Source organism: Syngnathus floridae, chromosome 19 (assembly GCF_059516105.1).
Source record: "Syngnathus floridae isolate MCC-2025c chromosome 19, RoL_Sflo_1.0, whole genome shotgun sequence".
Taxonomy (NCBI): domain Eukaryota; kingdom Metazoa; phylum Chordata; class Actinopteri; order Syngnathiformes; family Syngnathidae; genus Syngnathus; species Syngnathus floridae.
In genome coordinates this window covers 166,929-192,500 of record NC_142431.1, presented here as the reverse complement: position 1 = coordinate 192,500, position 25,572 = coordinate 166,929, and the positions used below count along the sequence as shown (strand labels likewise).

Below are 25,572 nucleotides of genomic sequence, written 5' to 3'. Positions count from 1 at the left end.
TCGCGGCGACGACGGCGCATCGCTAGTGCCGCCGGGCTAACCACTTTTTCCTTCCAGGGAGTTCATGCCCAAAACGGTGGGGGTGGATCCCAGCCCCTTCACCGTCCGCAAACCGGAGGAGACGGCCAAATCCGTGCTGGGGTAAGTCCCTAGTTGGCCAGAAATGCCCCACTACACTACTTTTGTGCAAATGAAGCTCACCCCGAAAGAACGTGCGTTTGGCGTGATGGACGGTCGTGCCGTCCTAATCGCTTTTGAAAGGCGGCGAGACGGTCCGCTTGAAAAATGACTCTGAGCGCTAATCAAGTGGCAAACGGCAGCAAATGAGTTTTGCGTCTCGCGACCGGCCGTCGACTTTGACTGAGCGCCGCCGTGCGACTCTGTTGACGGATGAACCCTTCTGCCCCCCTTCAATGTAGCAACAAGAGCACCAAGGAGGAGACGCTGGTGCAGAGGAAGACGGCGGCCAGCGCGCCACCTCCGCCCAGCGAGGAGGCCATTTCCAGCTCCTCGGAGGACGACTCTGAGGAGGAGCGCGACGACGACGCCGCCTCCGTCTCGCAGCGCTCCACCCCGGTCAAGCTTTGGTCAGCCGATTCCGGAGAGGGCGCTCGTGCCCACGAGGTACGGCGTGGCCCCGGCGTGTGGCCCTGGCGCGTGGCCCCGGCGCGTGGCCCCAGGGTTTCTTTCTTCTTGACATTTGCAAGTCAGAGGTCCAAGGAGACGTTTGCTTTTTTTTCCTTTAAATCAACCGAGGAATCATTGCACCATTGAGCTCTTTATACTTTTAAATGACTTTGTTAATGCCCCCCCCGCCACACACACACACACACACGTATGCTGCTTTTTCATCCCTATTTGCTTTTGGGATCTCTCTCACGTGTCCGCTAGGCCTCCACTAAGGCCAGGCTGCCTTCCCACCTCGGCCGGCGCTCACATGGCGCTCGTGTTGCCAAGCCCCACCCCCGCCCACGTGAAGTACATCACGCTGTCGCAATATTGAAATGTCGGATCATTACTGTGTTTGCCTTGTAACGATACGTTTGCTATTCCGCCCGGGCGCCGGCCGTCCCTTGCGGATCCACAGCGCCAACCGGCTCTCCTCCGCTGGCGGCGCCGATCAATCCCAATCTAGTCGAAACTGAAAGCGTTGCATGAAGCGTTTGTCGCTGACGATCCGCGCGGTTGCGTAAGCGGACCTCTGGCTCTCCAGACATTTACGAAGGGCTGACTCGGAGCCAAAGGCCGCCGGGTCGTCCCACGAGATGGGAGCTGCTATTTCCAGTTGCGTTTGAACCGAATGTGCCCTCGCTGACGTTTGTCCCCCTTTTCCAGGAGAGCCAGCAGCAGCAGCAGCAGCATCCGGCCTTCAAGGAGCCCTACGGACTCAATCTGGCCAAGTTTCCCGCCGAGCAAGACCTGCTCATCTACGAGCGGTAACTCCCACTCGCAACTTGTCGCCGCTTGCTTTGCGGACCGTAGCGCCCGCCGGCCGGCCCGCCCGCCCGCCCGCCGGCTGGCCACATTTGATCCTATTCCATTCTCGTGAGCGCGATGAATTCCATTGCAGGCCTTTTCGTCCTGCCCCCCTGTGCGGCAAAACCTCTTTTTCAATGCCACGTCACGCTTTTCTCACCAAAGTTGCCATTTCGGAAGCAGCCCAACATGCACTTGAAGTCGCACCGCTCGACTTGATTTGAGCTTTTCGATTGTGACAAATGTGCCTTTCCTCCGCTGGAGAATAATGACAAGGAACGCGCCTTCATTAGGGAGCCAGCTAATCAATACATTCATAATAAAAGTCCTGAAGCATTTTCTCCGCGCGTGTACGTGGTGAGGAAGAGCCAACGTGACGCATCTGTATCCGCTTGTGTGTGTTTTGACAGCTTTGCACGGCTGGGCGAGAGCCAGCAGCGGCGAGCGGCCAAGAGCGAGCACCTCCACCTGCCCAACGTCACCCGCTTGTGAGTAATGCCTGACTGACCCCCCCCCCCTTGCTGCTGAGCTTTCCAACAAGTCCAGCAAGGTCGCCCGTCCGTCGCTAAGTGGCGTTCGGGGACGCCGACCGCGAGACGTTTTATCCTGGGCCCCTCGGGCCTCGGGTCGGCCACTTTGCTCCCCGCTGTCTGGCCTCGCCTTTCGCCCGCTGACTCAAAAGAGCTCGTCTTTTTCTCGTCGTTCAAACATAAAAAAAAAAAAAAAAAACTCCCACACGTGGCCTGGAAATGTGCGAGCGCTGTGGTGGCCATTTTGCCCGCTACGCGCGTCGGGGAAGCGGGAAGCAAAAGATTGCTTGGAGCGCGCTGGCCAAATGAACAGTTTCATTGTAAATGAGATGGTGTCACTCAGACCCATTACTATGGAGCGATGGATTGTTACTGTCGTTGGGTTGTACGCCGCTTTGTGAGGACCGATGATTGAAAGGAGACTTGCGCCCTTTTGAAGTTGACCGCCGCCGCCACCACGCGTTTCCCTTCCTTTGGCCTTCCAACCCGTCTCCCCCCTTTGGGTGTGTGTGTGTGTGTGTGTGTTATGCAACAGAGCAAAACATGTTGGCACTCGTGGAGGCCCCCCCATCCCCCCCCCCTCTGTCCGTCCGTCCGTAAAGCAGGCAGACGCGTCATGGGCCAGGCCGGGAGGGGGGGTTGCTCGTTTGAGGGATTTTGCCATCGATTCAGCTCGCTTGAAGGAAATCGCAAGCTCGGAACGCTTCAGAGAAATTGACGTTTGCAATCGTTAGTAAAGATGTTACAAATATTCTTGACCGCCGTCTGTGTGTGCTTGTGTGTGTGTGTGTGTGTGTGTGTTTGTGCGTGCGTGTGCGCCTCCCGCAGAGAGCCGTTGTCCCGCTTCCCGCAAGACAGCGTGTACGCGGCGTCACCGCCGCAGGTGGACGCCGACAGCCGCCGCGTCTTCGAGAGCCACGTGATGGCGGCCCGCGGCCAAGTCGGGCCTCTGTGCCGCGACGACGTGCTGATGTACAGGGAGTACGTCAAGAACAGATACATGTGACCGTGACGGCGGCCCACGTTGTTCTCGGTGTCGTCGTCGTCGTCGTTTTAAAAAGCCCACCTCATTTTTGGAGCCGCCTTTTGAACTGCTTTTATGTTCAATAAATGGAAGCAACCAAATGGAAAGGGCCAAAAGTGGCACGGGAGGTTCTTCACCCCTTCTTGTGGCCAATAATAGTTTGCATTGCAGCAGCTTCCCTCATAAAGATGTGGCGGTCGGACGTCAGGTGTTTGGAGCGCCGGCTTCGGGGAGGGGCGCCGACGCGGGTCTTTCCGGGCGGTGCCGCGCTACACCTCCACTGATACTCGGCGACTTTTGCTTAGGGCGGCCGGCAAAAAACAACTTGAGTTGTCCGAGGGAGGGGCGGGTCAGCCTTGTGCCGTCCTTCCGTTTCACTCTCGCTCTGAACACTTTGGCGTTACCTGTCGTCATGGGCGGGCAATCATCCCCTTTTGGACCTGCCGCAATCAGCGCCACTTCTGCTCTGAACGCGAGCTATTTGCTGCCGCCGCCGCCGCCGCCACACGTGTTTGCCGCATTCGCTCACACAAGAAGTCAAAGTATATCTAGCAACAGCAGGCTGGACATTCCAAATTGAAAATGATGAATAAGGCTCATTGGAAATGTGCTTGTGCAACACATCTGTTCAGGTGCTCAGCACACTGAGCAGGTGTGATTCGTCCTTCCGGCTGCAACGCTCAGCTCTGAACAAGTCCAAATGTCGCAAGATGTGTGCGCGCCGCTTGTTGCCGTTGAACTCCTCAGTAGGTTTGTGACGGCACGTGCCTCACCGTCTTTGTATATTTTCCTTCGCCTTGAGACGTAATGATCTATTTGGCTTCCGTCTGCGCGCGCGCGCGGCTTCTTAATGAGTCACTCGGCGCTTCATGTGAGCTGCTCCCTCGGTTGTGGGAATGAAAAGCCCACGTGGCCCCCTCCCCTAACCTTCATCCCTCCTCTTACTCCGAGGCTGGAGCAGGTGGCCAAACAGCTGTTGCCTAGGAACCAAAAAGTGGTTACCTATAGTATTTATGTTGCGTTCAAGCACCCTCCATGTAGCTAGTGTGTGTCGATATAAATCCACCTACAATACTATATCGATATTATTACTGAGTCACAGTGGTTGTGAAAATGCTTCATGATTGTGTTCGATTACCCCCAGTGGTTAGGTTGGTCGGTCGGTCGGTCGCGCCCTCCAGGAATTGCAATGAATTCATTGTTTCATTCTTTACGTGTAGCGGCGCAAATGCTGCTTCAGCTCTCGTACACGTTCTCAGGCGTACCCATTTTAATGTGTCCGATGTGTGTATCCCCGGGTGACGGATGGTCAAATGCCCTCGGAGCGTGGAAACAATCCCCCCCCCCCCTTCCCTGGCTGCGTGACATCACGGCCACTTATAGCCGTTCCTTGAGCGCGTCTGCTCATCGCTCGCTCGCTCGCTCTCTGGCTCGCCCGCCGTCCTCCGCCAATGCTTCTTCACACCGCCTCTGCCTCGAGTGTGCGAGCGTCCCACACGCGGCCGCCGCGTCGGCCACCGTCAACGTCCTCCTACGGTGTCTGCGTGGAAGTGAGGATCGGCGCCAGGCTCTGCTCATCGAGAAAGGTAAACAACAATTTGGGCTTTGTTTTGAAAGTGCTTAAGTTAACAAATCGATCATTGAAAAGAGCTCGAGGGGGAATTTTCACGTCGTGAAGGAAGTTTGAGTGCGTTCAGCACCGTGGACAGTTCCCGGTGCTTTCAGTGCACAGACAGACAGACAGACGAGCGCTGGCCGATGAAATGGAATCCAAGGGAGATGGCGCGTGTGTCCCGTTTGCGCGATTCCAACTAACGCCACCGCGGATCCATCCAAAATGTGCCGGCTGCTGCTGCTGCCGCCGCTGAGAGCGCAAGCTCAATTGCGCGCATGCTGAGAGAATAGAGTTTGAACGCTGAGACTGGAGCGAGCAAAAGCAAGTCATGCCGGGCGGGATCCGTCCTCATCCCTTGCCGATGTTGCTTTCGCAGGAGAGCGGAGAGAAGCGGTCCGGCGGCAGGGACGACGAACGACTCGTTGGCGGCGGTGATGAACGACTCGGCGGCGCCGGCCAACGGCTCGTGGGCCCGGACCTCAGCCCGCAACGACACCCCGATGACGTGGTGGGGCGCCCCGGCGGGGGGGCCGGCCTCCGCCGTCAACCCGTGGGACGTCATGCTGTGCGTCTCGGGCACGGCCATCGCCTGCGAGAACGCCATCGTGGTGGCCATCATCATCTACACGCCGGCGCTCAGGACTCCTATGTTCGCCCTGGTGGGCAGCCTGGCCACGGCCGACCTGCTGGCCGGCGCAGGGCTGGTGGTCAACTTCGTCCTTCGCTACGCCGTCCCCTCGCAGGCGCTGAGTCTGGCCACGGTGGGCTTCCTGGTGGCCTCCTTCGCGGCGTCCATCATCAGCCTGCTGGCCATCACGGTGGACCGCTACTTGTCGCTCTACGACGCCCTGGCCTACTTCTCGGAGAAGACGCTGCGACGGACTCACGCCATGCTGCTGGCCACCTGGGGCGCCTCGCTGCTCCTGGGCCTGCTGCCCGTGCTGGGCTGGAACTGCCTGGGGCGGCCGGCGGCGTGCAGCGTGGTGCGGCCGCTGACGCGCGGCAACCTGACGCTGCTGGCCGCCGCCTTCTTTGTCATCTTTGCGCTCATGCTGACGCTCTACTTCCAAATCTGCAAGATCGTGTGGCGCCACGCCCACCAGATCGCCCTGCAGCGCCACTTCTTTGCCGCCTCGCACTACGTGGCCACCAAGAAGGGCGCGTCCACCCTGGCCATCGTCCTGGGGACCTTCGGCGCCAGCTGGCTGCCCTTCGCCGTCTACTGCCTGGTGGGCGAGCGCGAGGACCCGCCGGTGTACACCTACGCCACGCTGCTGCCCGCCACCTACAACTCCATGATCAACCCCATCATCTACGCCTACAGGAACGCCGAGATCCAGCGCTCCATCTACCTGCTCCTGTGCGGCTGCTTTCGGCCCAACGCCGCCTTCCGCTCCGGATCGCCCAGCGAAGTCTGAGCCGCTCCCGTGGGCAAAAAGCGCCACCAGCTTGCCGCTTTACACCCGGCTCCTTTCCGAGAAGGAAGCAAGGAAGCAAGGCTGCGAGCGAGAAAAATGCGTGCGCAGCCCCACACACTTTTGGGATTCAAGTCGGAGCGCGCCAGAGTGTAGCCATATTGACCCCCCCCCCCCTTTTTTTTTCTCTCTCTCTCATAACATTGCAATTTCTCCATTGTAATCACCCGTACCCTAAATAAGTTAGGTGCTTAGCATTTTTTTTCATCCAAACTATTGGGATTTATTTCCAAGTTCGTAACTATTTGGCATTGAACGAGTTCTGGAGGGAACTTTGAGAAACTCTGAACAAGAAAAGACGGAGAAAACGTCAGACTTCACTCGTGAATGTACCCTCGTGGAAAAAGAAAAAAAAGTGCACTTTATTCAACGACTGTCTCTGTTTTGTTTTCGTTTGGTTTTGAAATGCCAAAGCAGTATTCTAACAACCCTTCTTGTATATTGTGACCGGTGTGCCATTTTCTATTTTCATTGTGCATTTTCTACCAGTGAAAAAAAAAGAATAAAGTGCTCCAAATGCAGAAATGTCCAACACGAGCGTAGTTCTCCGCCTCACTTTGCGCCCCTCCGCCTGCCCCGCCCCGCCCCGCCCCACCCCGCCCAAGCCGGCCGGCTGGCTAATGGCGCCACCGGCGAAATTGCCTGGACACGTTTTAGGTGTGTTTGCTCGTCGCAGCTCGCCTACGTGCTTGTGCGCACGTGCCTTCTTCGCCGAAGTGGTCGCAGCCGATGAAACCTTTCGCCCGGGTGAGTGCCTTGAAATCATAGCATTCGAAAGTTCTTGCAGAGATTTAGAATCAAGTCGTCGTCGTCGCGTGCGTGAAGCGCAAGGCGGAAATGGGTCAGAGGTGAAATGCATGTCAGCTGACAGGAGCTCCATGTTTGTTCTTGCTGTTTTTCCTCCCCTCGACAGATGTTGTTGCTCGCTCGCTCGCTCGCGCCTCATCCATCAGCTGTTAAAATGTCCCTCCCTTCGTGCTTGCGCTTGCTTTTCCAAACGGACGGACGGACGGACGTTTCTCAACTGAGCATTGCACATTCAATGGAAAGATGCGGCTCAATTTTGAAAAGTAGTAATACGGTCATTCGTATCCAAAACAATGGCGTGCGTTTTTGTCACCACACTTGAATTCTTCAGCAGCAGCCAAATGGTGGGCTGGAATCCGGCCACCCAATCGTTCCTCATCAACAGCATTCTCCACACTCTCCCCTTGGGGAGCAAATTCTTCAGGTCGTTGACTTTTGCTTTGATTGAAAAAGGCCTTGAGACGCAAGCACGTTGCGTAATCAGAACGTGGCTCCAAACGTGGCCTCATCACACTTAAGGTTACCAGGGAAACGCAAGACATGCCCGGCAGATTGCACGTGACGACGGGGCGGCGACGCTTCTAGGAAGCGCAGTCTTTTGGAGGCGGCGCGTCAATGACCGCGTGCGTGCTCCTTCCTTCCTTCCTTCCTTCCTTCCTTCCTTCCTTCCTTCCTTCGGTGGGATGCGGCTGTGTTCATGGTCATCGCATGCAAAGACGCCATCGCTCGGCAGCCGCTTCCAGGTCGGCCTGGCTCGGCTCCGCCGCATTGCTTTGTCAGCGGGCGGCCCCGTGGCAACGTTGTATTGTGCAGCTTTGGAGCGGCTGTCTGCCAACATTGCTTTGTTTCTGAGCAACAACACTATTTCTCTTTGCCCCCTTTCTTTCCAGCGGCCCATGTCTTCACCGGTGTGTCAGCCCGACCCGAGAGGGCGCCGAGAGACCGCGCCTCACTCGATCGCCGCTGTGGTACGCCGGCCTATTAGCTGCCATTAACGCCGGCCGCTCAGCGTGATGAGTCACACGAGTCATTTTGACCCGCCGTGCCTTTTACCATTAGCATATCCACACTTGGCGTCATTAGCGTTTTGCTCTCCTTCCTTTGAAACGGCGGGCGGGCAGGCAGGCAGGCACACATTCAAACTGTTTTGGCTCAACACTTTTATTGCGCTGTGTTAGGATATAGTATAGTATTAGCACATATCTCTATTTTGAAGCAGAAAATTGCCTTTTAATGGCAAACAAAATATAGTCATAAAGCCAAGCCTCTTAAAATCCGGACAGGAATAGGCGCAATCGGAAAGGCCGCTTTGATTGGACAAGCCGTCAAAAGGCAACAAAGGTCGCTGCAACCTCTAGACGTCAAATGTCACATGGACGCGGCATCCGCACGCGGCGGGGAAGCCACGTGAACATTGACTCCGCATCGTGCGCTCAACTCTCAAACAAGAACAACAACTGGTTGCAATTTGCGGTCACGAGTGTTGGTGGTCGTCGTAGACAAAGATGTAGTAGAAGAGAGCGCAGAGGGCCAGCACAGCCACCGACAGCATGGCGTTGGTCCTGTTCTGCGCTCGTAATTGCCGCAACTCCTTGTCTGGTGCAAGGAAACATTTCAAGCGGCGCTTCGTCAACTTTGTGTCGGAGGACTCAAATCACACACTTTTGGTACACGCACCCAAATTTTGCATCCGTTCCGTTACGGTTGTCCTTTGCTTTTCCAGTTGATGCCTGTGAAAAGAGAAGCGAAGCGAAGAGAAGGGAAATTGGCCAATAGTCGACAAATAAATACAAAACAAATAGGTGGTCATTTCGTAGACGTTTTCCACACGGTGTAATATTGTCACCTCTCCTCCGCGGACAAGTCGGCCTTCCTGCTCCTGAAATGTGCCTCTTCCAATTTGTCATGGCAACGCGCGCGCCGCTCCTCCAAGCGGTCAATCTGCATTCATTCCCATCGCAGCAAACAAGCGTCTTTAAATGGCAATAGCAGCGGACAAAACCAGGGTCGTCATGTTACCTCAGTGGCCACGCTGACGTTCTGGCGACCTTTGTCCTTCACTTTCCCCATTTTCTACAAAGGTAAAAGGAAAAAAACGCGTGGAGACGTATGCGGAAGTCATTTTCTTCTTCGTTGGTCCCGCCGCCTTGCCGGCATATCTCCGTTGCTGGGATACGTAGCCGCGACCGCCATTTTGGATGGGTCAAGTCGACGGCCAGAACGGCCTCTCGCTTTGGTCTATTATTTAGCATATTGACTCTGACTTTATGAGCAAAATGTATGGCGAGAAATGTTTGCTCCCGTATATGTTTCAATAATTGTCAGCACATTGACAGAAAACTCGTGCAAACGATAGAAACAAAACCCCCTCAAGCATCCGATCTTACATAGGACATGTTTTCTATTTGGGAGGGTGGGGGCATTTTTAATTCTTTGCATTCTGCTGCCAGTCGGTGTCGAACTTTTGCTTTGAATTCGGTCGGTCTTCTTTGCTCGTATGTTGGCGTTCGGTAAACCATCAATTACATGCGTCAGCGACACCTACCGAAAGTGGAAGTGAACTGCCGTTTCCTAAATCAGGCCAAAACGTGCTGGATTGTTGTTCTGAGCTAGTTCCAGCAGCGTTCAAACGTTACGTATGAGGAGAGCTCTTCGTCTTGGCTGCTGGCAGAAGTGAGGAACACATTTGGAGACATAACTAGATTTTTATTCGTTCGTGCAAACTGTAACAGTTTGGAACGTTCTGTCGTATTAAGCTTGTCTTTCTTTTTCTTCTCCAAATCAGGCTCTCTCCGCAAACATAGAAACGGCAAATCCAACCAAGCGCAGGCAGGCAAGTAAGTAGTAACGGCACGATACATTCATCAACTCAACAACACGTTTGGACAAGAAGGGAAGTCGAAGAACACAAAGGACGGACGGACGGACAGAAACCATGGCTGACGTTTTCTTCTCTCTGTCTCTCTTTTTCTTGTTCCTGTGACGCAAAGTGTCGTCCGCAGGTTGCTGTTGTAGAACCAAAGGAGGTAAGGCCTCTCGTAACGCAGTCGAGGGGAATCTCTGTGTGTGTGAGTGTGTGTGTGAGTGTGCGTTTGTGTGTGCGGTGGAAAAGCTGCCTTTGTTGGCGTTGGACCCAGTGTACCTGGACTCTGCATACTTCATCCGAGTCACGACACTTCGAACGCAAAGGATGGGCTCGGCCGGCTTCCCCCAAAGAAAACAATGGCTCAAGAGTTCTTTCCTGATATGGACACAAAACCTGGACGGGCAAGCGGCCAGACGCGCTCCAGCTCGGAGCTCCCTGGAGTTAAAGGTCAGTGGGTGGACGCGCATGACAACAACAACAACACACACACACACACAAAACATGGCATAGACCAAATGCATCTTCGGGTTAGTTCTGCCATTGAAGCAGGCCTAGGCAACATATTGAAACGTTGGGCCCTTTCATATTTGTTGCTCTGAGGTGATATGTTGGAATCATGGCGCATGAAGGAATCACCTTTTGGATTCGAAACCAGTCAAAAAGGCATCCACTTTTCACTGCGCTCCCTCTGTTAAGAAAGAAATGCATCGTAGGGGCGGGACCTCCAGCCGTAGGTTGTCCACCCACCTGGGCTTGAAACGAAACAAAAGGGATCCCATAATTGCGCATGGGAGTGCACAAAGCGAAGAGAGTGATCTTTCGCAGCACTCGGAAGACGACCGCCGACAGCGAGCGAGCGTCTGCTGGCCGGCTCCTTCCAATCCCTCCCTCCCTCCCTCCCACGGCCGCCGTCACTCCATCCAGTCGCCTTCGTCAAACTCGGACTCGTCCTCCGAGTCCGAGTACTCGACGGCGATGCGGCGGGACAGGATGGTGGCCACGTCGTTGCCCACCCGCTCGTGTTTAGCCTCTTGCTCCCGTTGCTCCTCCACCTTGCGCAGCTGGATGCCTGAGAAGGTGGGATGAAAAAAAGTCAGGTCCCGCTTTTGGCCGATTGCTACACATGTGAAGCGTGAAGACCGGTTGCGAGCGTAACCATGCTGCACGTACCCTTTCGAATGGCCTCCAACAGGACGCTGCGGGCGTCGCTGATGGGCGGCAGATTGGGCAGCTGCTGCCTCTTGACTCCCAAATCGTGCACGTTGGAGTGGGAAGGGAAGGCCGGTACGGGCGGCGGGCCCGCCGGACAGGGCGAGGAGCCCCGCGCTCCGTCCGCCGGCAGGGGGGGCGGCACCGGCGGAGGAGGCAGGCCGGCGCCGTCCGGCTGGGCTTGGAAGCCGCGCGGGCCCTTGTCCGCAATCTGCAGGAGGCGGGCGGGTGAGGACGAGCGGAGCGGGGGTGCCACTGGCGGGGGGGCCGGGTGGAGCACCCCCGGGGCGATCTGCAGAGGCGCCGGGGGAGGGGGGATGGCCGGGGGCTGCTGATGCGTAGCGAGCGGGGCGACGGCGGGGAGAGGCGGAGGGGGAGGCGGGGGAGGATGAGCGTTGCACTTGAGGCCGGCCGGCCGCGCCGGAGACTGAGGCCTGCCGTCCGAGAAGCCCGAAGCACAACTGCGAGCGGGCGGACGACAGCGGCAGAGCGTGCGTCACATCATCGCGTCGTGACAAAAAGCTGTGGCAGAAAAAAAGCTCGCGTGCCCACCTCATGACGGAGGCCGGCTTCATCTCCCCCGGCTGGTGCGCGGGCGGCGGCGGCGGTGGCGGCGGCGGGTCGTTGGGCCTGGGGTACGCTCTGTCTCCGCTGCGGCTCAGCAGCTCGTTCATTTGGCTGTAGGGCAGCGCCGCCAGTGAGAAGGGCCCGTCCAAGTGCTCCAAGTACAGCTGAGCCCTGGCCGGACCCACACGCAACGCAACGCCACGTGCGCGTGAGGGAAGCCGCAACTTTTCATCCAATGTTATTGCTCATGAATGAAACGGAGCTGAATACTTGATGCAAATCAAATTGGCGATGGGTTGACTCCCGCACACACACACCTGTCGTCAGGGTAACCTGCGGAGCCGTTGGTCTCTCTGCGCTTGTCCTCGGCGGCGACGTCCTGGGCCAACTCGGCGCCCAGCGCCAGCTTCTGCCACTCCTTTTTGCGGTCGTGGGGCGCCCGCGGCACCTTGTCGGGCTCGGCCGGGCGATCCACGCCCTTCAGCTTTGCGTTACGGCAAAATGCAAAGACGACGGGTAAGCCTTTGTTAGATTTCCTATTCCTTGGGAAACAGCCAACTAAAATTTCTTGCATTCAAAGAATGCCTTCCTTGCCATATCTTAGTTTTGGTGTATATCGTGTTTGGCGATTGGCATCGGCGGCCGGCCACACGAAAGTCAGCACAAACGGCGCAAATAAAAAAACGGACAAAAAGAGCAAAAAGTCACATACCTGCGCCGGAAGGTCTAAGTACCTATAGACCTGATCGTACATGCGGGGGTCCTGCGACTACAAGACACAAAGCAAAACAAAATAGACAGGGGGGGGTGGGGGGAGGACAAGCATCAGGGACGGCGCCAGAGCTCACAGCCCAAAAAAAAAAAAAATCTACGTTCTGCAACAGCGGGAACACAAAAGGAAAAGTGCTGTCGGACACAAAAGGGAGGCTGCAATTAGGCAAATAAAGCGGCGGAGCATCCTCGTAGCAACCGCACTACGGCAAGCTCCCAGCGCTGCGCCGCGCCGCGCCGCGCCACGCTACTCAAGGCCAAGCCAAGCGCTCAGCGGAAACGCGGCCAAGTCACAAGACGCACTTTTTGTTTGCGCCTCTCCTTTCGCTTGTCTTCTGTGTCCTGCAGCATCTTCTCTCGCCACAGGTCAAAAAAGTAGGAAGGGTTGGTGTAGAACTTGAGAGCCTCCTTGCCGTCGTCCCTGCACGCAACAAGGAGGGCGTTACCCTAAGCCTTCTTTTAACCTTTTGCCATTTTCCAAACAGGTCTTTTGGTGTCAGCGAGGTTCTCCACCCGGATCATAATATAGAACGTGAGCCAAGCAAAGCAGAAAAGCCAGACGCGCCCAACCCACCCACCTGTAGGCCGAGAGGATGTTGAGAGGCGGCGGGCGCTCGCAGGCCCGGTAGCTCTCCTGCATGGGCACGGGCAGCGAGTGGCGCTCAAACAGCTGCTGGTCCTGGACGGTGGAGCTCCTGAAGGCCTTCCTCATGGTGATGTCCTGTAGCGACACTGAAGGGGGACACGCGACCTTCCGTCACCAGTCGACATCGAGGAACCGACGACGACTCGGGCGGAGGGAGGCTCGCTCACGTTCTTCCTCTTTGGGGTCCAGCTGCGTGACACTGATGGAGAGGCGCTCCACGCGCTCCTGCAGAGAGTTGACCCGGAAGGTGAAGGAGTGCGCCTCGTCAAACAGCTGTCCAAACAGGTCTTCTGCGTATTTGCCTGAAAAGCAGCAGCAGGAGGACGGACGGTGACAAAGAGCCGGCCGGCCGGCCGTTTGACGCCACCCGGGTCTACGACTCATCGGCGGTGTACCGACTGAGGCTGCTGAGCTGTCGGATGACGCCGGCCAACGAGATGTTGGTCACGCATTCCAGCTCGTTGGCGATGTTCCTCGGCAGCGCCGCGTGGCACAGGTGCCTGGGCTCGATGGCGCGCTGCACCAGCGGCATCCTCGCCTGGGGGGGAGAACATCACAACACGTGAGTAGGTATGCATGGCTGTCTCCCCTCAACCAGCCCAGTGTCGGAAGCAAAGGACTCGATCGAAAAGCCGCGCCGACGAATAACAAAGGCCCGGCTTTCAATAAGAAGTGGCTGTACGCTCGCGCCGGAGAAATTCTGTGATCGCTTTAGAAGGCAAGCTAATTCCGGAGGGTACGAGATGGACCACAATTGAGGTTCGCCCGTCGGCGAGGCCCTGTTCCAGTTTCTCACGGAGCCTCACCAGTGGCGTCGTCCCTGCGCCGGCGCCATCTGTCCACTAGGTGGAGCTGAGGGCCCTCCATTCAAATCGCGGCCTCCTTTCTCATCCCGGGTCGCGATTTAAAGGACTACAGCTCATTTGCCTTTTTTTTTTTTTCTGCCTTTCAATTTAAACTCCAGACGCTAATGATCAAGCGAGCCATCATCCAGGCACCCAAGTCCACATTTGAGCCACAATCCGGCTTCCCTGGCTGTGACCTTCGAGGCGGGCGGTCAATGACATTCACGCATCTTGGCTGTCTTAGGCGCCAGTGCAGTGTCACGGGACGCACACATGCGTGGCGCAAAGACACAAACGAGACCTTCACAAAGTGCAAGATGCGTCAGACGCATGCGTTGCAGAGCGGCGCGTCTTACATAAGAGTGCGCGCGCGCGCGCGCGAAGCGGAGCGAGCTGCAGGCATGCACACAAAGGCCAACTCGCGTCCTTTCCCCAGTTTCTTTACCATTCGCTCGCCGAATGCAAGAGCAGCAGCTTCCATCAAATGCTCCCATTTTGCCTTTTTTTTTTACGTGTGACTGGACACTCAACGGGGAGGCGAGTGGCAAAGGACAAGCAGCGGAGAAACACACCAGGGACGAGCCGTCCAAATGGAGCCCGGTGTCCGACTGTCGGGCCAGCGGAGAGCAGGCACAGAAGGCGCGTTATTGTGGAGCCGTGGGCCTTTGCCAAGAGGACCAACAATAGGTCCTGTGTGAGTGCTTGGCAGCCCAACGGCTCACAGATAGGCAGGCGCTGAGATTGTCCAAATGGCACGGTACGGGGAAGGGAGGGCAGGGCAGGGCAAGGCAAGGTCTCTTCGCTATGCAACTTTGACAAATGCATCAAATTCCTTTTCACTAACACTTATCCTGGGGCAACCAGAGAGAACGTCACCCAGCGGCGGAGCTAGGCACGCGCGCACGCACGCACGCGGTGGCCAGGGCCGACGGATTGGCCTCATGTTTCAAAACCAAACTGCCTCGTTGGCCGTCTCGATGCGGTCCTGCCGTTGTTGTGAAAAGCAACCCTATGGCTGAGCGCTTTGGGTCAACAGCTGCAATGGGGCCCGCCGTCCGTTTTGCACATAGGGGCTTTCTTTAACGGTGCCACTTTCCCAGAGCGCAGAGAACGCCGGTGTCACGTTAAAAGTACAACCCGGTAGGTGTCCATTACAGGGGCTTGGAAGCGCCGTGACGCAATCACAGTTCACACGAGATGGAAGAAATTGCCCCCAAGATGGCCACGGTAGAGATTCAAGCTCGGAACCGCACGACTGCAAAGCGTACAATGTGTGGATTTTTCCATTTTTCATAGCTCCTCTGCAGCACGCGTAGCAAATGCCATGCATGCACTTTTTCACTTGAGAGACTACTCAAAAGTTTGTGTCTGTGATGACATTCTGCCTGCACCTTTTCTGAACAAATTGGTGGTCAGCTTGCTTGCCGCATGCAAAACGCACACGCTTCAAATGGAGGTCATTGCATTTGCCACAAAGTGACACCAAATTCCACTCGCTGTCTCTTTACAAATGTTACTTTTGTTGAAATGGTAGTTTTACCTGCACTCCAGTGACAGTGAGGCCACTATGCCCCTACCCCCCAAGGTACCTCGTGCCCCCCCCCGATGAACGTAATCTCATCATCGTCTCGAGGGCGATTTCCACACTAAGCGACTGTGTGCTCGTGTGTTTACAGTGGCCGCTCCAGCGCCAGCAGTACAAAGAAGGTTTCAAATGTCACCAAGCGTGATCTTTTCTTCTTCTTTTTCCACTGTGCTAGGAGAAGCCTCCCCCATCCCCCATCTTAGGCTGGCTGCTCGCTCGACCCCATCCGTCGTCTTCGGTGGGCGAATGAAATCAGCCAGCCCGGGCGTTTGCTCAAGCGGGGAGCCCCCAAATCCTGACAGGCACATGTTATATGGGGTCAGCTCGGTGCTCTTAGCGGTAAATATTTGCTCTGCCACTAATGTGATGTTGCGCAGGGCCAACATGTCAAGAGGCTGCTGCCGCCGCCGCTGCCGCCGCTGCTGCTTCCCAGATGTGGAGCACGCTGCAATGCAACCAGTTAACATCAGCGCAAAAATGAACTTGCTGCCTGCCACAATCACGCTGGCGGGCGCCTTTGTTTGTCTTCTTACGCTTCAAATCGCATTGATGCACCTATGTGGGAGGTCGAGTCGGTCCTAAAGTTACGACGGGCTGGCTGCAAACCCAGGACGCATCCTCAAATGTGAGACCAGAGTGTAAAGACACACAAGACATGCAGGCACTTTGGACGAATACCTGTTTAGTTTGAGTAAGTCCCTCTTCTTCCTTTATAGATTCCCCCTTTTTATTTTTCCCGATCCATCCTCATTTGGGGCTCGAGCATGCCGCCGTGTGCAAGCATTCGGATCCCGCCCGGATTTGTGTCCATGACCGTCCGGCTCGTATCAAATGTGCTCCTTCGTGCAAGAAGAAGCGGAGGAGGGGGAGCCGGCCACTTTTCTTCCAAAGTGGATTCCTTCGGCGTTGGACTGAGTGAAATGGGCGTCCAAAGAGCGTCCGCCAACCTATTATCACCACGAGTGCTATTAAAACGTTACATACGATTCGTACAAATGCGCTTGACAACAGTCCACGCCCAAAAACGGTGCATGAATAGCATTCATTTGCAGGGGGATGTCCCCGTAAAAAGTGACCACAGTGGTACGGGCCACTCTATTGTTAGGACGCCGACGGTGGATAAACCTGCGCAAGGATCGACGCGTCACGAATCGTTTTATAATGTGGTGCTTATTTCAACATAAATGACTGTTTTCATTCATTGTCATTCATAATAGACAAAAATGTATCATATTTGATGTTGTGGTAATAATCCATTTAATGTAGGCACTTCAAGAATAAAAATTATTACTACTTTTTTTTTCAGTGTTCATTTGCTATAGTAAAAAAAAAAGTCTTGCTGGCCATGTATTGTGTGTATTATAGCTATATTTTTTTCTTTTTCCGCAGGCGCAACAAGACACGGAAGTGACGATAACTTGCGCTTCCGGTGAAAGCACAACATCCAAGATGGCTGCCGCCGTGTCTTCCCTCGTTTCTTACGGCAACGATTCCGATTCGGAAAATGAGTCACAATCCAGCACCAGTCCCGAAAGATCGGACGCGACGGACCCGGACGCAACGGCACACCTTAAACCTTTACAGTCCGCGCCGGGGATGGCCGTAGCGGTTCTTAATTCCGCTCCCGAAGTTGCTGTCAAGGTAAGCTATCGAAGCTACTTAGCTAGCGTTTGTTAACTCTAAGCAGTCATTTAGCTGCTGTGGCGATTTCACTGATTTGAGTTTGAACTCATCTCCATGGAAGACTTTTAATAAGTAAATGTCAACAATGCTGTGCTAGAGTAGATTATTGAGGCAGGAGGTGTATGATTGACAAACGGCGTGCTAATGCACATTAGCCTAATAGCTCGCGGGACACCGTCCGTCGAAATGTAGCTTTGATTTACAAGTCAGAAAAGCAACGACTTTTGCGCAAAAATCGATTTTCTTTCTTTTTCTTCGAATATTGTCACTAATTCTGTGCCTCTATGTTATAGGAGTCTGTTGAGACGGGCGTACATCTTGACCCTTCCGTGAAAGAAGTAGCTTATAACCCGAGATACGAGACGATGTTTGCGCCAGAGGTAAGTGGGCTTAGATGCTCGGACCACTCTTCTATAGATTAGTAGATTCGGATACCGCTTATGTCATGCAAGTTGTTCATTACAGCGAGAGCTGATAAATAGAGGCCAACTGTGTTTGGTTTGTAACTCGAGCAATGATCTCAAAGGATGCACGGATGAATTGAACCATTCACGCGTTCTTCCTTCCTAGTTTGGACCGGAAAACCCGTTCAAAACCCAGCAGATGGCCGCCCCGAGGAACATGTTATCCGGCTTCGCCGAACCCGCTCACGTCAACGACTTCATGTTCGAACAGCAGAGGAGGACTTTTTCGTCGCTCGGTAGGGTCGCCGGCCCGTTTTGCTGCCACAGAGACTCGGTGGATTGTTTCTGACATTGCTGGCGTTTCTCAAAAGGCTACGCGTTAGATCCGTCTGTGGACACAAACCAAGTCACCGGCAGTAGTTACATTGGCGCGGTGGACGAGGCGGAGAAAAATCAAGGTAGGCCGATGACGGACGGGGTTCCAACCTAGCGGCTGTTTGTGCGTCGTCCAAATTCACTTTTGTCCGCCAGGGTTGACCGTGTTTGAGAGCGCTTACAAGAGGCCAGACAAGAGGAAAAAGGTCAAAGGCGGCGACGCGGGAGATATCGACAACTACTTGGGACCTTGGGCCAAATACGTGGATGAGCAGTCGGTGGCCAAACCCACCGAGGTCATGCATTCGCTCGCTCGCTCGCTCCCGCCTTCTTGATGAGCTTTCTTTTCCTTCCGTTTCCATCATGAATGCCATACCAATGTCAATGTGGCGTTACAGGAGGAGAAGAAAGAGCTGGACGAGATCACCGCCAAAAGGCAGAAACGAGGGAGGAAGGAAGAAGAAGCTCCAGCAGAAGAGAAGACTGTTCTTCATGGTATCGTGCCAATCTTGGATGCTGTTGCACTTAGGTTCTATGAAGACATTTTGCGGACCTTCTAAGGTGTTTTTCTTTTGTTTTTTCTTCCCCTGTTTGTCTCCCCCATCAGTCAAAGACATGTTTGACTACCAGGGCAGGTCCTACCTGCACATCCCCCAGGACGTGGGCGTCAACCTGCGTTCGACCGAGGCACCGGACAAGTGTTACCTGCCTAAAAAGCAAATCCACGTTTGGTCCGGCCACACCAAGGTACGTCGGGGAAGCCGCCGGTGCGACGCGAGCTTAAACGCTTGGACCCTGAAGGCGTTTGGGATGGAAGCGCATCCACGGGCAACTTTATTTTCAACATGCGTCTCTGACAGGGTGTCAGCGCCATCCGCTTGTTCCCGCTATCGGGTCATCTCCTGCTCTCCAGCTCCATGGATTGTAAGATTAAGGTAAGTAGGCGCACCCGGTCAAACATTGTGCTGCATCTTTTGCATTTCTGCCCTTCCGTCCGCAGTTGTGGGAGGTGTACAACGAGAGGAGGTGCATACGAACGTTCATCGGTGAGCCACAATCTGCGCAACGTCTTGACAACCTTGCCCACTTTTGTGATTTTTGCTTTCATTCCGCTTTTCCTTTTTCTAGGCCACAGTAAAGCGGTGCGAGACATTTGCTTCAACAACGGCGGCAATCAGTTCCTCAGCGCTGCCTACGACCGCTACATCAAACTGTGGGACTCTGAAACCGGTAGGATTTGCCAAACTTGCACGCATGTGGATTTCCTCTCCAGCAGAGGGCAGAAAAGAGTCATGCGCCCGCCCGCTCGCTCGCTCGCTCACTCACTCCTCTGCTTGCCGTCCTCTGCTTGCCGTCCTCTGCTTGCGGTGGGCAGGCCAGTGCATCTCTCGCTTCACCAACCGCAAGGTGCCTTATTGCGTCAAGTTCAACCCCGACCAAGAAAAGCAGAACCTTCTGGTGGCCGGCATGTCCGATAAGAAGATCGTCCAGGTAAAGGAGCGGCTGGCCGGCGTGGTGTCGTGTCACGCGCTCATCGCTTGCCTCCCTTTTCTTTCTCACCAGTGGGACATCAGGACGGGCGAGGTGGTTCAGGAGTACGACCGGCACCTGGGCGCCGTCAACACCATCACCTTTGTGGATGAGAATCGGCGCTTTGTCAGCACGTCGGACGACAAGAGTCTTCGAGTTTGGGAGTGGTGAGTCCAAAAAAAGAAAAAAGAAAAGAAAAAAAGCTTTGGCTTGAACTGGAGTTTGCTGACTTGCTTCGATCGTCTGGGAGGACTGAGCGCCGTGCCATCTCTCATGCTGAACTTGGGGATTTTCTTTTCAGGGACATCCCCGTGGACTTCAAGTACATCGCCGAGCCCAGCATGCATTCCATGCCGGCCGTGACGCTCTCTCCCAACGGTGAGTCCAAGCTGCGCACCAGCATTCATGGGAGGGAATCCCCGATTGGACTTTTGCTGCCAAAAGCGCTCCCTCTCATCAGGACTGAGATGGGCCTGGTTTTCTTAGCGCTTCCATGACTTGACTGTTTGTTGTTGTCGTCGAACCCAAGGTAAATGGCTTGCGTGCCAGTCCATGGACAATCAGATTTTGATCTTTGGTGCCCAAAACCGCTTCCGCCTGAACAAGAAGAAGATCTTCAAGGGCCACATGGTCGCCGGCTACGCCTGCCAGGTCGACTTCTCCCCGGACATGAGGTAAGAAACTACGCGGGAGCAGTCAGATTAGAGGGAGGGGGAGAAACATTTCTGTCAAGTCAAGCTTTCATTTTCCAAGCATTCCGTGGGGCGCTAAAGTGCTCTTTGTTTTTTTTTTACCAGCTACGTGGTGTCGGGCGACGCCGACGGAAAGCTGAACATCTGGGACTGGAAGACGACCAAGCTGTACCACAGGATCAAAGCTCACGACAAGGTGTGCATCAGCGCCCTGTGGCATCCCCACGAAACCTCCAAGGTCATCACTTGTGGTTGGGACGGACAAATCAAACTCTGGGATTAGGAGGGAGGCGCTGGGAGGGGAGGGGAGGGGCAGGGCTTCGGCCCGGCCCGGCTCGGCCGGGGTAAAAGCCACGGGACTGGCATCCAGTCTCAGTGTGACGCTTTTGGACCCCCAGCACGTCTCCTTTTTGACACCTTTTGATCTTTTCATTCTGCATTGTCCTCTCTAGTCAATGTTTAGACTTTCCTTTTTATGGCTGCGTTTTGTGGATATAATAAACTTGTACCCGTTACCTCTTTTCATCATTAGAAAGGCGTCAAAGTGGCGTGAACGCGCCGCTCGTCTCCTGTCCCAAAATGAGTGTTAGAGTTGTGCTAATAAGTTGGAGTGAGCACAACTCTAACAATGAGCTACAAAGGTCACTTGACTGGCCCGTCCGTCGGCTCCCTCCACTTGTTTTCAAAGTTCAAGTGAGGCCCGCAGATGACCATTGACCGCTTCCGCTCCTTTCAAAGACCGTCAACAACAAATACGTATCGTGGCCAGAGCAACTGCTTACTGAACCGACGCAGGAGAACTTTGGATCAGATGAAAAGTTCATTGATCGCCAAGGGATGGGGAAAATGTAGCAGAGAAATGGGGCAAAATCCATCAAATGGGAATTTACTTGAAAGAAAAGACCTCCCATCAGATGGTGTGTCTCACGTAGGGCAAACATCCAAGCGGGCAAACCCGCTGGTGCGGCAGAATCCGCTCGCATGGGTTAGAGGGTGAGTCGAGTCCGCTCAAACCATCAATCATTAATCGGCCGTTCCGAGCGGTTACCTCGGCCAGCGACACTGCCGAGAGAGGAGTCGTGATCCCCAATATTCTTGTTATTATAGTCCTTCTCATTATTGTGACCATCGCGTGAGGCGTTGGCCAGGCCGCTAGTTGAGGGAACTATTTCTTGCACAGCTTGACCAAAGCTTTTCAGCATAGGTGGAACTGGAGAAGGCTGTGCAACAGCAAAGTGGGGCCAAAAAAACAAAAAATCATCCATTAACTGGACTGTCAAAGACGCAAAAGGTGGACTTGATGAGTTCAGGACATTTGCTTCGTCTGAAGCTTGTTTTGTTCTCAAGAGTTGCACGGAGGCCTTATAAGGCATCTTTGTGCGTGAGTGTGTGTGTGTGTGTGTGTGTGTGTGTGTGGCACCCTCCTCCCACCTGCTCACCCTCCAAGTGGACGTGTACACGCACATGCAGAGAGGCACTTCTTCAAAATGACGGTGGAGAGGATATTTGACGAGCTGGGACATTTTAAAAGGTAGGCCGCCGACTTTGGATGTCTCTTTCTAATTGTTTGCAAAGCACGCGCTCGCCATTGCCGGCTCGCCATCGCCGGCTCGCCATTGCCGGCCCGCTTGGAGACAGCCGCAGCGTGTGGCCAGCCCGCCGTCCGGAGAGCCGCGCGGCGACGGCCAGCAAATGTGAAGGCAATGTGGCAGAGAAGGACCAGAGGCATGCCTGGTGTCTTTTTACATTGGCTCAGCTGTTTGCTAAAATGCAGTTTTGAGCGCACAGACAGACAGACAGACAGACTGACCTCCATTGAAGCCTTAAGTCGCACGCACGCTCGCTCGCCAATGTGTCCACCTCAAACGTGCGCAGATGTTTGCTTTTGCGCACGCGCAAAAGGAGCTTTTGTTTATTACCTGCCCTTCAGGTTCCAGGCCTGCGTGTACTTTGCGGCCGCCTTCCAGGCCGTGGCTTGCGGGATCCACTACCTGGCTTCCGTCTTCCTGGTGGAGACGCCCAACTTTGTCTGCGGCCCTCCCGCCAACGTCACGCACGTCTTGTTTGGCAACCTGAGCGGCTCCCGCGTGGAGGACCTGCTGCCCTTCTTCAAAGCGGACGCGGCGGGGCCCTTGGTGGCGAGGACCCTCGGCGGCGAGCAGTGGGAGTTGAGCCGCTGCCGGCGGGCCCTGCGGATGGGCCCGGCAGCGGCGGGCTTCGCGTACGCCTACGACGGCAACAAATCGCTGGAGTCCTGCCACGGGGCTTTTGCGTACGACCGCAGCCAAGTGCACGAGAGCATCGTGAGCGCCTGGGACCTGGTGTGCGAGCGGGCCTGGCTGGCCAAGCTGTGTCAGCCCACCTTCATGCTGGGGGTGCTGATCGGGGCGCTGGTGTTCGGGGACATCGCCGACAGGCAAGCGCCGGCGGCCTGCCTCGGCCCAAAGTAGCAACCCGCCGGACTCAACCTCTCCTTTGCCCTTCAGAGTCGGTAGAGTCAAGATCCTGATGTTGACCAGCCTCTGCCAATTTGGACTCGGGGTGGCCGTGGCCTTCTCGCCCAATTACTACTACTTTGTGGTCTTCCGCTTCCTCCTGGCCATGGTGAGTGAGTGAGTGAGTGAGTGAGTGAGTGAGTGAGTGAGTGAGTGAGTGAGTGAGTGAGTGAGTGAGTGAGTGAGTGAGTGAGTGAGTGAGTGAGTGAGTGAGTGAGTGGCTAAAAAGTGGGCCAAAGACCCTCAGCTGTTGTTTTTCACACGGACCGGGACGCCGATAGCGTGGACGGCGTGGGAACGCACACGCGTCATTTCCAGCAGTCCCCCACGCTGCAGTTTTTTTTTTTGCCGTTTCATATGCTCTCGTACGATCTCGTTCTCCTACCAGGCGTCCAGCGGCTACCTGGTGGTGGTTTTTGTGTACGTGACGGAGTTCACCGGCATCAAGGTCCGCACGTGGACCTCCATGCACGTCCACGCCGCCTTCGCCGTGGGCATCATGGTGGTGGCTCTGACCGGCTACCTGGTGCGCGTTTGGTGGATCTACCAGATCATCCTGTCGCTCTGCACCTCCCCCTTCCTGCTCTTCTGCTGGAAGCTCCCCGAGACGCCCTTCTACCTCATGGCCAAAGGCAGGTACGAGGAGGCGCAGAGCCTGCTGGACGCCATGGCCCGCGTCAACGGTTTGGAAAGCCGGCTGAAGGTGGAGGAGCTCCTGGAGGAGGAAGAGGAGCGCAATGGCGGAGCGCTGCTGCGTGAGAAGGAGGAGCAGGAGGAGCGCTCTCCGGAGAAGAAACTGTCCATCCTGGATCTGTTTGGCAGCTGGAGGATGGCGGCCCGCTCGCTCACCGTGTGGGCCATCTGGTTCATCGGCAGCCTGGGCTACTACGTCTTCTCGCTGGGATCCGTCAACCTGGGGGGAAACCAGTACGTCAACCTCTTCCTGGTCGGTAAGGAGCCCCGCAAAATGGGTGGAGCCAGTCCAGCGTTGCGTTTGGCCTTTGGCTGTGAGCAAGCCGCTCATCTGACTCGGGCCCGCCGCTGTCACGGGCTGCTCGCAGGTGCCGTGGAGCTTCCTTCGTACCTGGTGGGCTGCTTTTCCATGGACCGCATCGGGCGCAAGAAGACGTGCGCCCCCGCCCTGCTGCTGGCTGGGTTGGCTTGCATGCTCACCATCGCGCTTCCCTCTGTACGTAACCGCTTCACCCGAGCAAAAATTAAAACGCCAAAGCCGACCCGCCGAGGGCTGCGTTGCCGTGGCGGCGATGGCCCAACTCGCCCCGCAACCCAATACGGGAGGCATCCCCCCCCAAGGAATGAAATCAAAGATGCGGCCGTAAAAATAAATCATCCGGCTTGAGGATTGACTTTCGCCTCGTCTATTTTGGGCCGCCCGCCCGGGGCCACGTGTCGCTGTCCGTTTCCGAGCAGCGCATGACCCAAACTTGCCGTCCATCCATCCATCCATCCGTCCGTCAAGCAAAGACGTTGAATTCCAGCGCAGTTGGATTTGTTGTCTGCGAGCGGCGCAGCAATCAAAATGAAAGGTCGGCCGAAGAGCAACTTTCCGTATTTGTCCGTTGACCGTGGTGTCCCAACTGCTTTTGCAGGACATCGAGGCCCTGGCCATCGCCCTCAGCATGATCGGAAAGTTTGCCATCGCCATCGCCTTCGGTCTCATCTATCTGTACACTTGTGAGCTTTACCCCACCATCATCAGGTAACGGCAACGGGGTTGCGGGTGGCCTCGTTCCCGATGCGCTCAAAGGCCTTCTCGTCCGTCCAATTTTGCCGCCGGCAGGTCTCTGGCGGTGGGTAGCGGCAGCATGATGTGTCGCGTGGGTAGCGTGGTGGCGCCGTTCTGCGTGTACCTGGCCGACGTCTGGATCTACCTGCCTCAGGTTCCTCCTCGCATTCTTTCGGATGGATGACTTTGCTTCGTTTATTCTGTTCTGATACTTTCTCGACTATCGTGGTATTTCGCTAACACGTTTGGATTTTCTCTGCGCTCTTTTCCAAATGCCTCGTCAGCTCATCGTGGGCATCCTGGCGTTTGTCATCGGCATCCTGACCTTGATGCTGCCCGAGACGCTGGGCGAGCCCCTGACGTCCACCCTGGAGGAGGCCGAGGCGCTCGGACGAAGCCCCGGCAACAAAAGGAAAGACGGCGCACGCGGGCTGGAGATGAAGCAGCGCGCGTGAGCAACTACAAGAAGCCGGCAGTACACGCATCAACAGCAAATTGGGATCACAGATGGAAGGTAGAGGTGCAAACACACCCAAAAAAGATAGTTAGCTAGATAGATATATCCACCTCATTTTGGGTTTAAATGACAGCTATAAAGTCAAAGAAAAATGTCAATAGGTCAAAATACACCCAAGTATGCGTAAATATCACGCGTTTATACGACTACCAAATAGGAATGAATTCATTCGTTCGTTCATAGCCTTAAATGACATGAGATGTCTGAAATATTCTCAGGGTGAATGACGTCATGTCTTACTTGAACGTTCCACATAAATGTGTGGTGTCCCACATGAATGTATCGTATGCCGGCCGACATGCGTATTTTGCTTGTAAACTTGTATTCTCGTGCCCCCACGTGGGCAAGGTGCGTGCGTGCGTGCGTGCGTGCGTGCGTGCGCGCGGCAACAATTGCGTCCATTCTGTATGATTTCATTCACGCTAACCAAGATGAAATGTGTGGACCAAAACACGTAGAGGAATCGCCTGCTGCCCAGAGATTGAAGTCTTCACGCTGCTTCTCTTCGTAGTATTTGCAATCTCGGCATTAACTAGATTCGATTCACTTGACATGCTTTCTTGTACTTGTATCGAATTAATAAACGATGGAGGCGAAGCGTAAACTCCATCTTGTCTTTGGAATGCTCTTTGACACGTCGAGCGTGCTTGGACCACTCGGTCATGTGACCGCAGAGCTGCAACGAGTTTCGCAAACTTAAAGGGTACCTTTGG

General features: G+C 55.2%; 6 protein-coding genes and 1 long non-coding RNA gene across 16 annotated transcripts in view; 5 read left to right on the top strand and 2 right to left on the bottom strand.

Annotated features, from left to right (window-relative positions):
* The window catches only part of fig4a (FIG4 phosphoinositide 5-phosphatase a), a 13,267-nt gene extending 10,130 nt beyond the window's left edge, over positions 1-3,137 (top strand). For all 5 annotated transcript variants that reach the window (XM_088361847.1, XM_088361846.1, XM_088361849.1 and 2 more), the window contains 5 exons: positions 58-141; positions 420-624; positions 1,336-1,436; positions 1,887-1,964; positions 2,835-3,137. In XM_088361847.1, coding sequence (XP_088217973.1) covers positions 58-141; positions 420-624; positions 1,336-1,436; positions 1,887-1,964; positions 2,835-3,012 — 646 coding nt within the window. In that variant the 3' untranslated portion in view covers positions 3,013-3,137. The remainder of the gene's footprint in view (positions 1-57; positions 142-419; positions 625-1,335; positions 1,437-1,886; positions 1,965-2,834) is intronic.
* Positions 3,138-3,150: 13 nt separating this feature from the next.
* On the top strand, positions 3,151-6,645 carry gpr6 (G protein-coupled receptor 6). 2 transcript variants are annotated; one of them, XM_088361947.1, is made up of 3 exons: positions 3,151-4,616; positions 5,022-5,874; positions 5,970-6,645. In XM_088361947.1, the coding sequence occupies exons 2-3, from the start codon at positions 5,080-5,082 to the stop codon at positions 6,300-6,302; spliced, it is 1,128 nt and encodes a 375-aa protein (XP_088218073.1). In that variant the 5' UTR covers positions 3,151-4,616; positions 5,022-5,079; the 3' UTR covers positions 6,303-6,645. The 2 variants fall into 2 exon arrangements, with proteins under 2 accessions (XP_088218073.1, XP_088218074.1); XM_088361948.1 differs by having other exon boundaries at positions 3,157-4,616; positions 5,022-6,212.
* Positions 6,646-6,711: 66 nt separating this feature from the next.
* LOC148381261 (uncharacterized) lies at positions 6,712-16,714 on the top strand. Its single transcript, XR_015854381.1, has 8 exons — positions 6,712-6,867; positions 7,818-7,895; positions 9,713-9,764; positions 9,918-10,240; positions 12,826-13,556; positions 15,592-15,734; positions 15,794-16,041; positions 16,133-16,714. It is a non-coding gene; the product is annotated as an uncharacterized LOC148381261 (long non-coding RNA).
* Positions 8,071-9,096, bottom strand: ccdc167 (coiled-coil domain containing 167). The gene is made up of 4 exons (XM_088362014.1): positions 8,947-9,096; positions 8,774-8,868; positions 8,605-8,657; positions 8,071-8,523 (listed from the first exon to the last, which is right to left on the bottom strand). The coding sequence occupies exons 1-4, from the start codon at positions 8,995-8,997 to the stop codon at positions 8,402-8,404; spliced, it is 321 nt and encodes a 106-aa protein (XP_088218140.1). The 5' UTR covers positions 8,998-9,096; the 3' UTR covers positions 8,071-8,401.
* wasf1 (WASP family member 1) lies at positions 9,613-16,459 on the bottom strand. 4 transcript variants are annotated; one of them, XM_088361912.1, is made up of 10 exons: positions 16,095-16,459; positions 13,386-13,524; positions 13,154-13,288; positions 12,919-13,072; positions 12,644-12,761; positions 12,282-12,338; positions 11,887-12,053; positions 11,555-11,680; positions 10,964-11,463; positions 9,613-10,862 (listed from the first exon to the last, which is right to left on the bottom strand). In XM_088361912.1, the coding sequence occupies exons 2-10, from the start codon at positions 13,516-13,518 to the stop codon at positions 10,705-10,707; spliced, it is 1,548 nt and encodes a 515-aa protein (XP_088218038.1). In that variant the 5' UTR covers positions 13,519-13,524; positions 16,095-16,459; the 3' UTR covers positions 9,613-10,704. The 4 variants fall into 4 exon arrangements, with proteins under 4 accessions (XP_088218038.1, XP_088218036.1, XP_088218039.1 ...); XM_088361910.1 differs by having other exon boundaries at positions 11,555-11,740; positions 16,095-16,450; XM_088361913.1 differs by having other exon boundaries at positions 11,555-11,740; positions 13,382-13,524; positions 16,095-16,109.
* A 91-nt stretch (positions 16,715-16,805) lies between the features above and the next one.
* cdc40 (cell division cycle 40 homolog (S. cerevisiae)) lies at positions 16,806-20,615 on the top strand. The gene is made up of 15 exons (XM_088361894.1): positions 16,806-17,057; positions 17,393-17,479; positions 17,670-17,799; positions 17,875-17,961; positions 18,035-18,174; positions 18,277-18,373; positions 18,486-18,625; positions 18,739-18,813; positions 18,879-18,924; positions 19,007-19,108; positions 19,254-19,369; positions 19,442-19,575; positions 19,710-19,786; positions 19,938-20,082; positions 20,206-20,615. The coding sequence occupies exons 1-15, from the start codon at positions 16,866-16,868 to the stop codon at positions 20,381-20,383; spliced, it is 1,746 nt and encodes a 581-aa protein (XP_088218020.1). The 5' UTR covers positions 16,806-16,865; the 3' UTR covers positions 20,384-20,615.
* Positions 20,616-20,754: 139 nt separating this feature from the next.
* On the top strand, positions 20,755-25,468 carry slc22a16 (solute carrier family 22 member 16). 2 transcript variants are annotated; one of them, XM_088361897.1, is made up of 9 exons: positions 20,755-21,631; positions 22,031-22,516; positions 22,587-22,704; positions 22,984-23,043; positions 23,146-23,545; positions 23,657-23,784; positions 24,206-24,315; positions 24,397-24,496; positions 24,627-25,468. In XM_088361897.1, exons 1-9 carry the CDS (start codon positions 21,588-21,590, stop codon positions 24,795-24,797), a joined length of 1,617 nt encoding a protein of 538 aa, XP_088218023.1. In that variant the 5' UTR covers positions 20,755-21,587; the 3' UTR covers positions 24,798-25,468. The 2 variants fall into 2 exon arrangements, with proteins under 2 accessions (XP_088218023.1, XP_088218021.1); XM_088361895.1 differs by having other exon boundaries at positions 22,984-23,545.
* Positions 25,469-25,572: the final 104 nt, after the last annotated feature.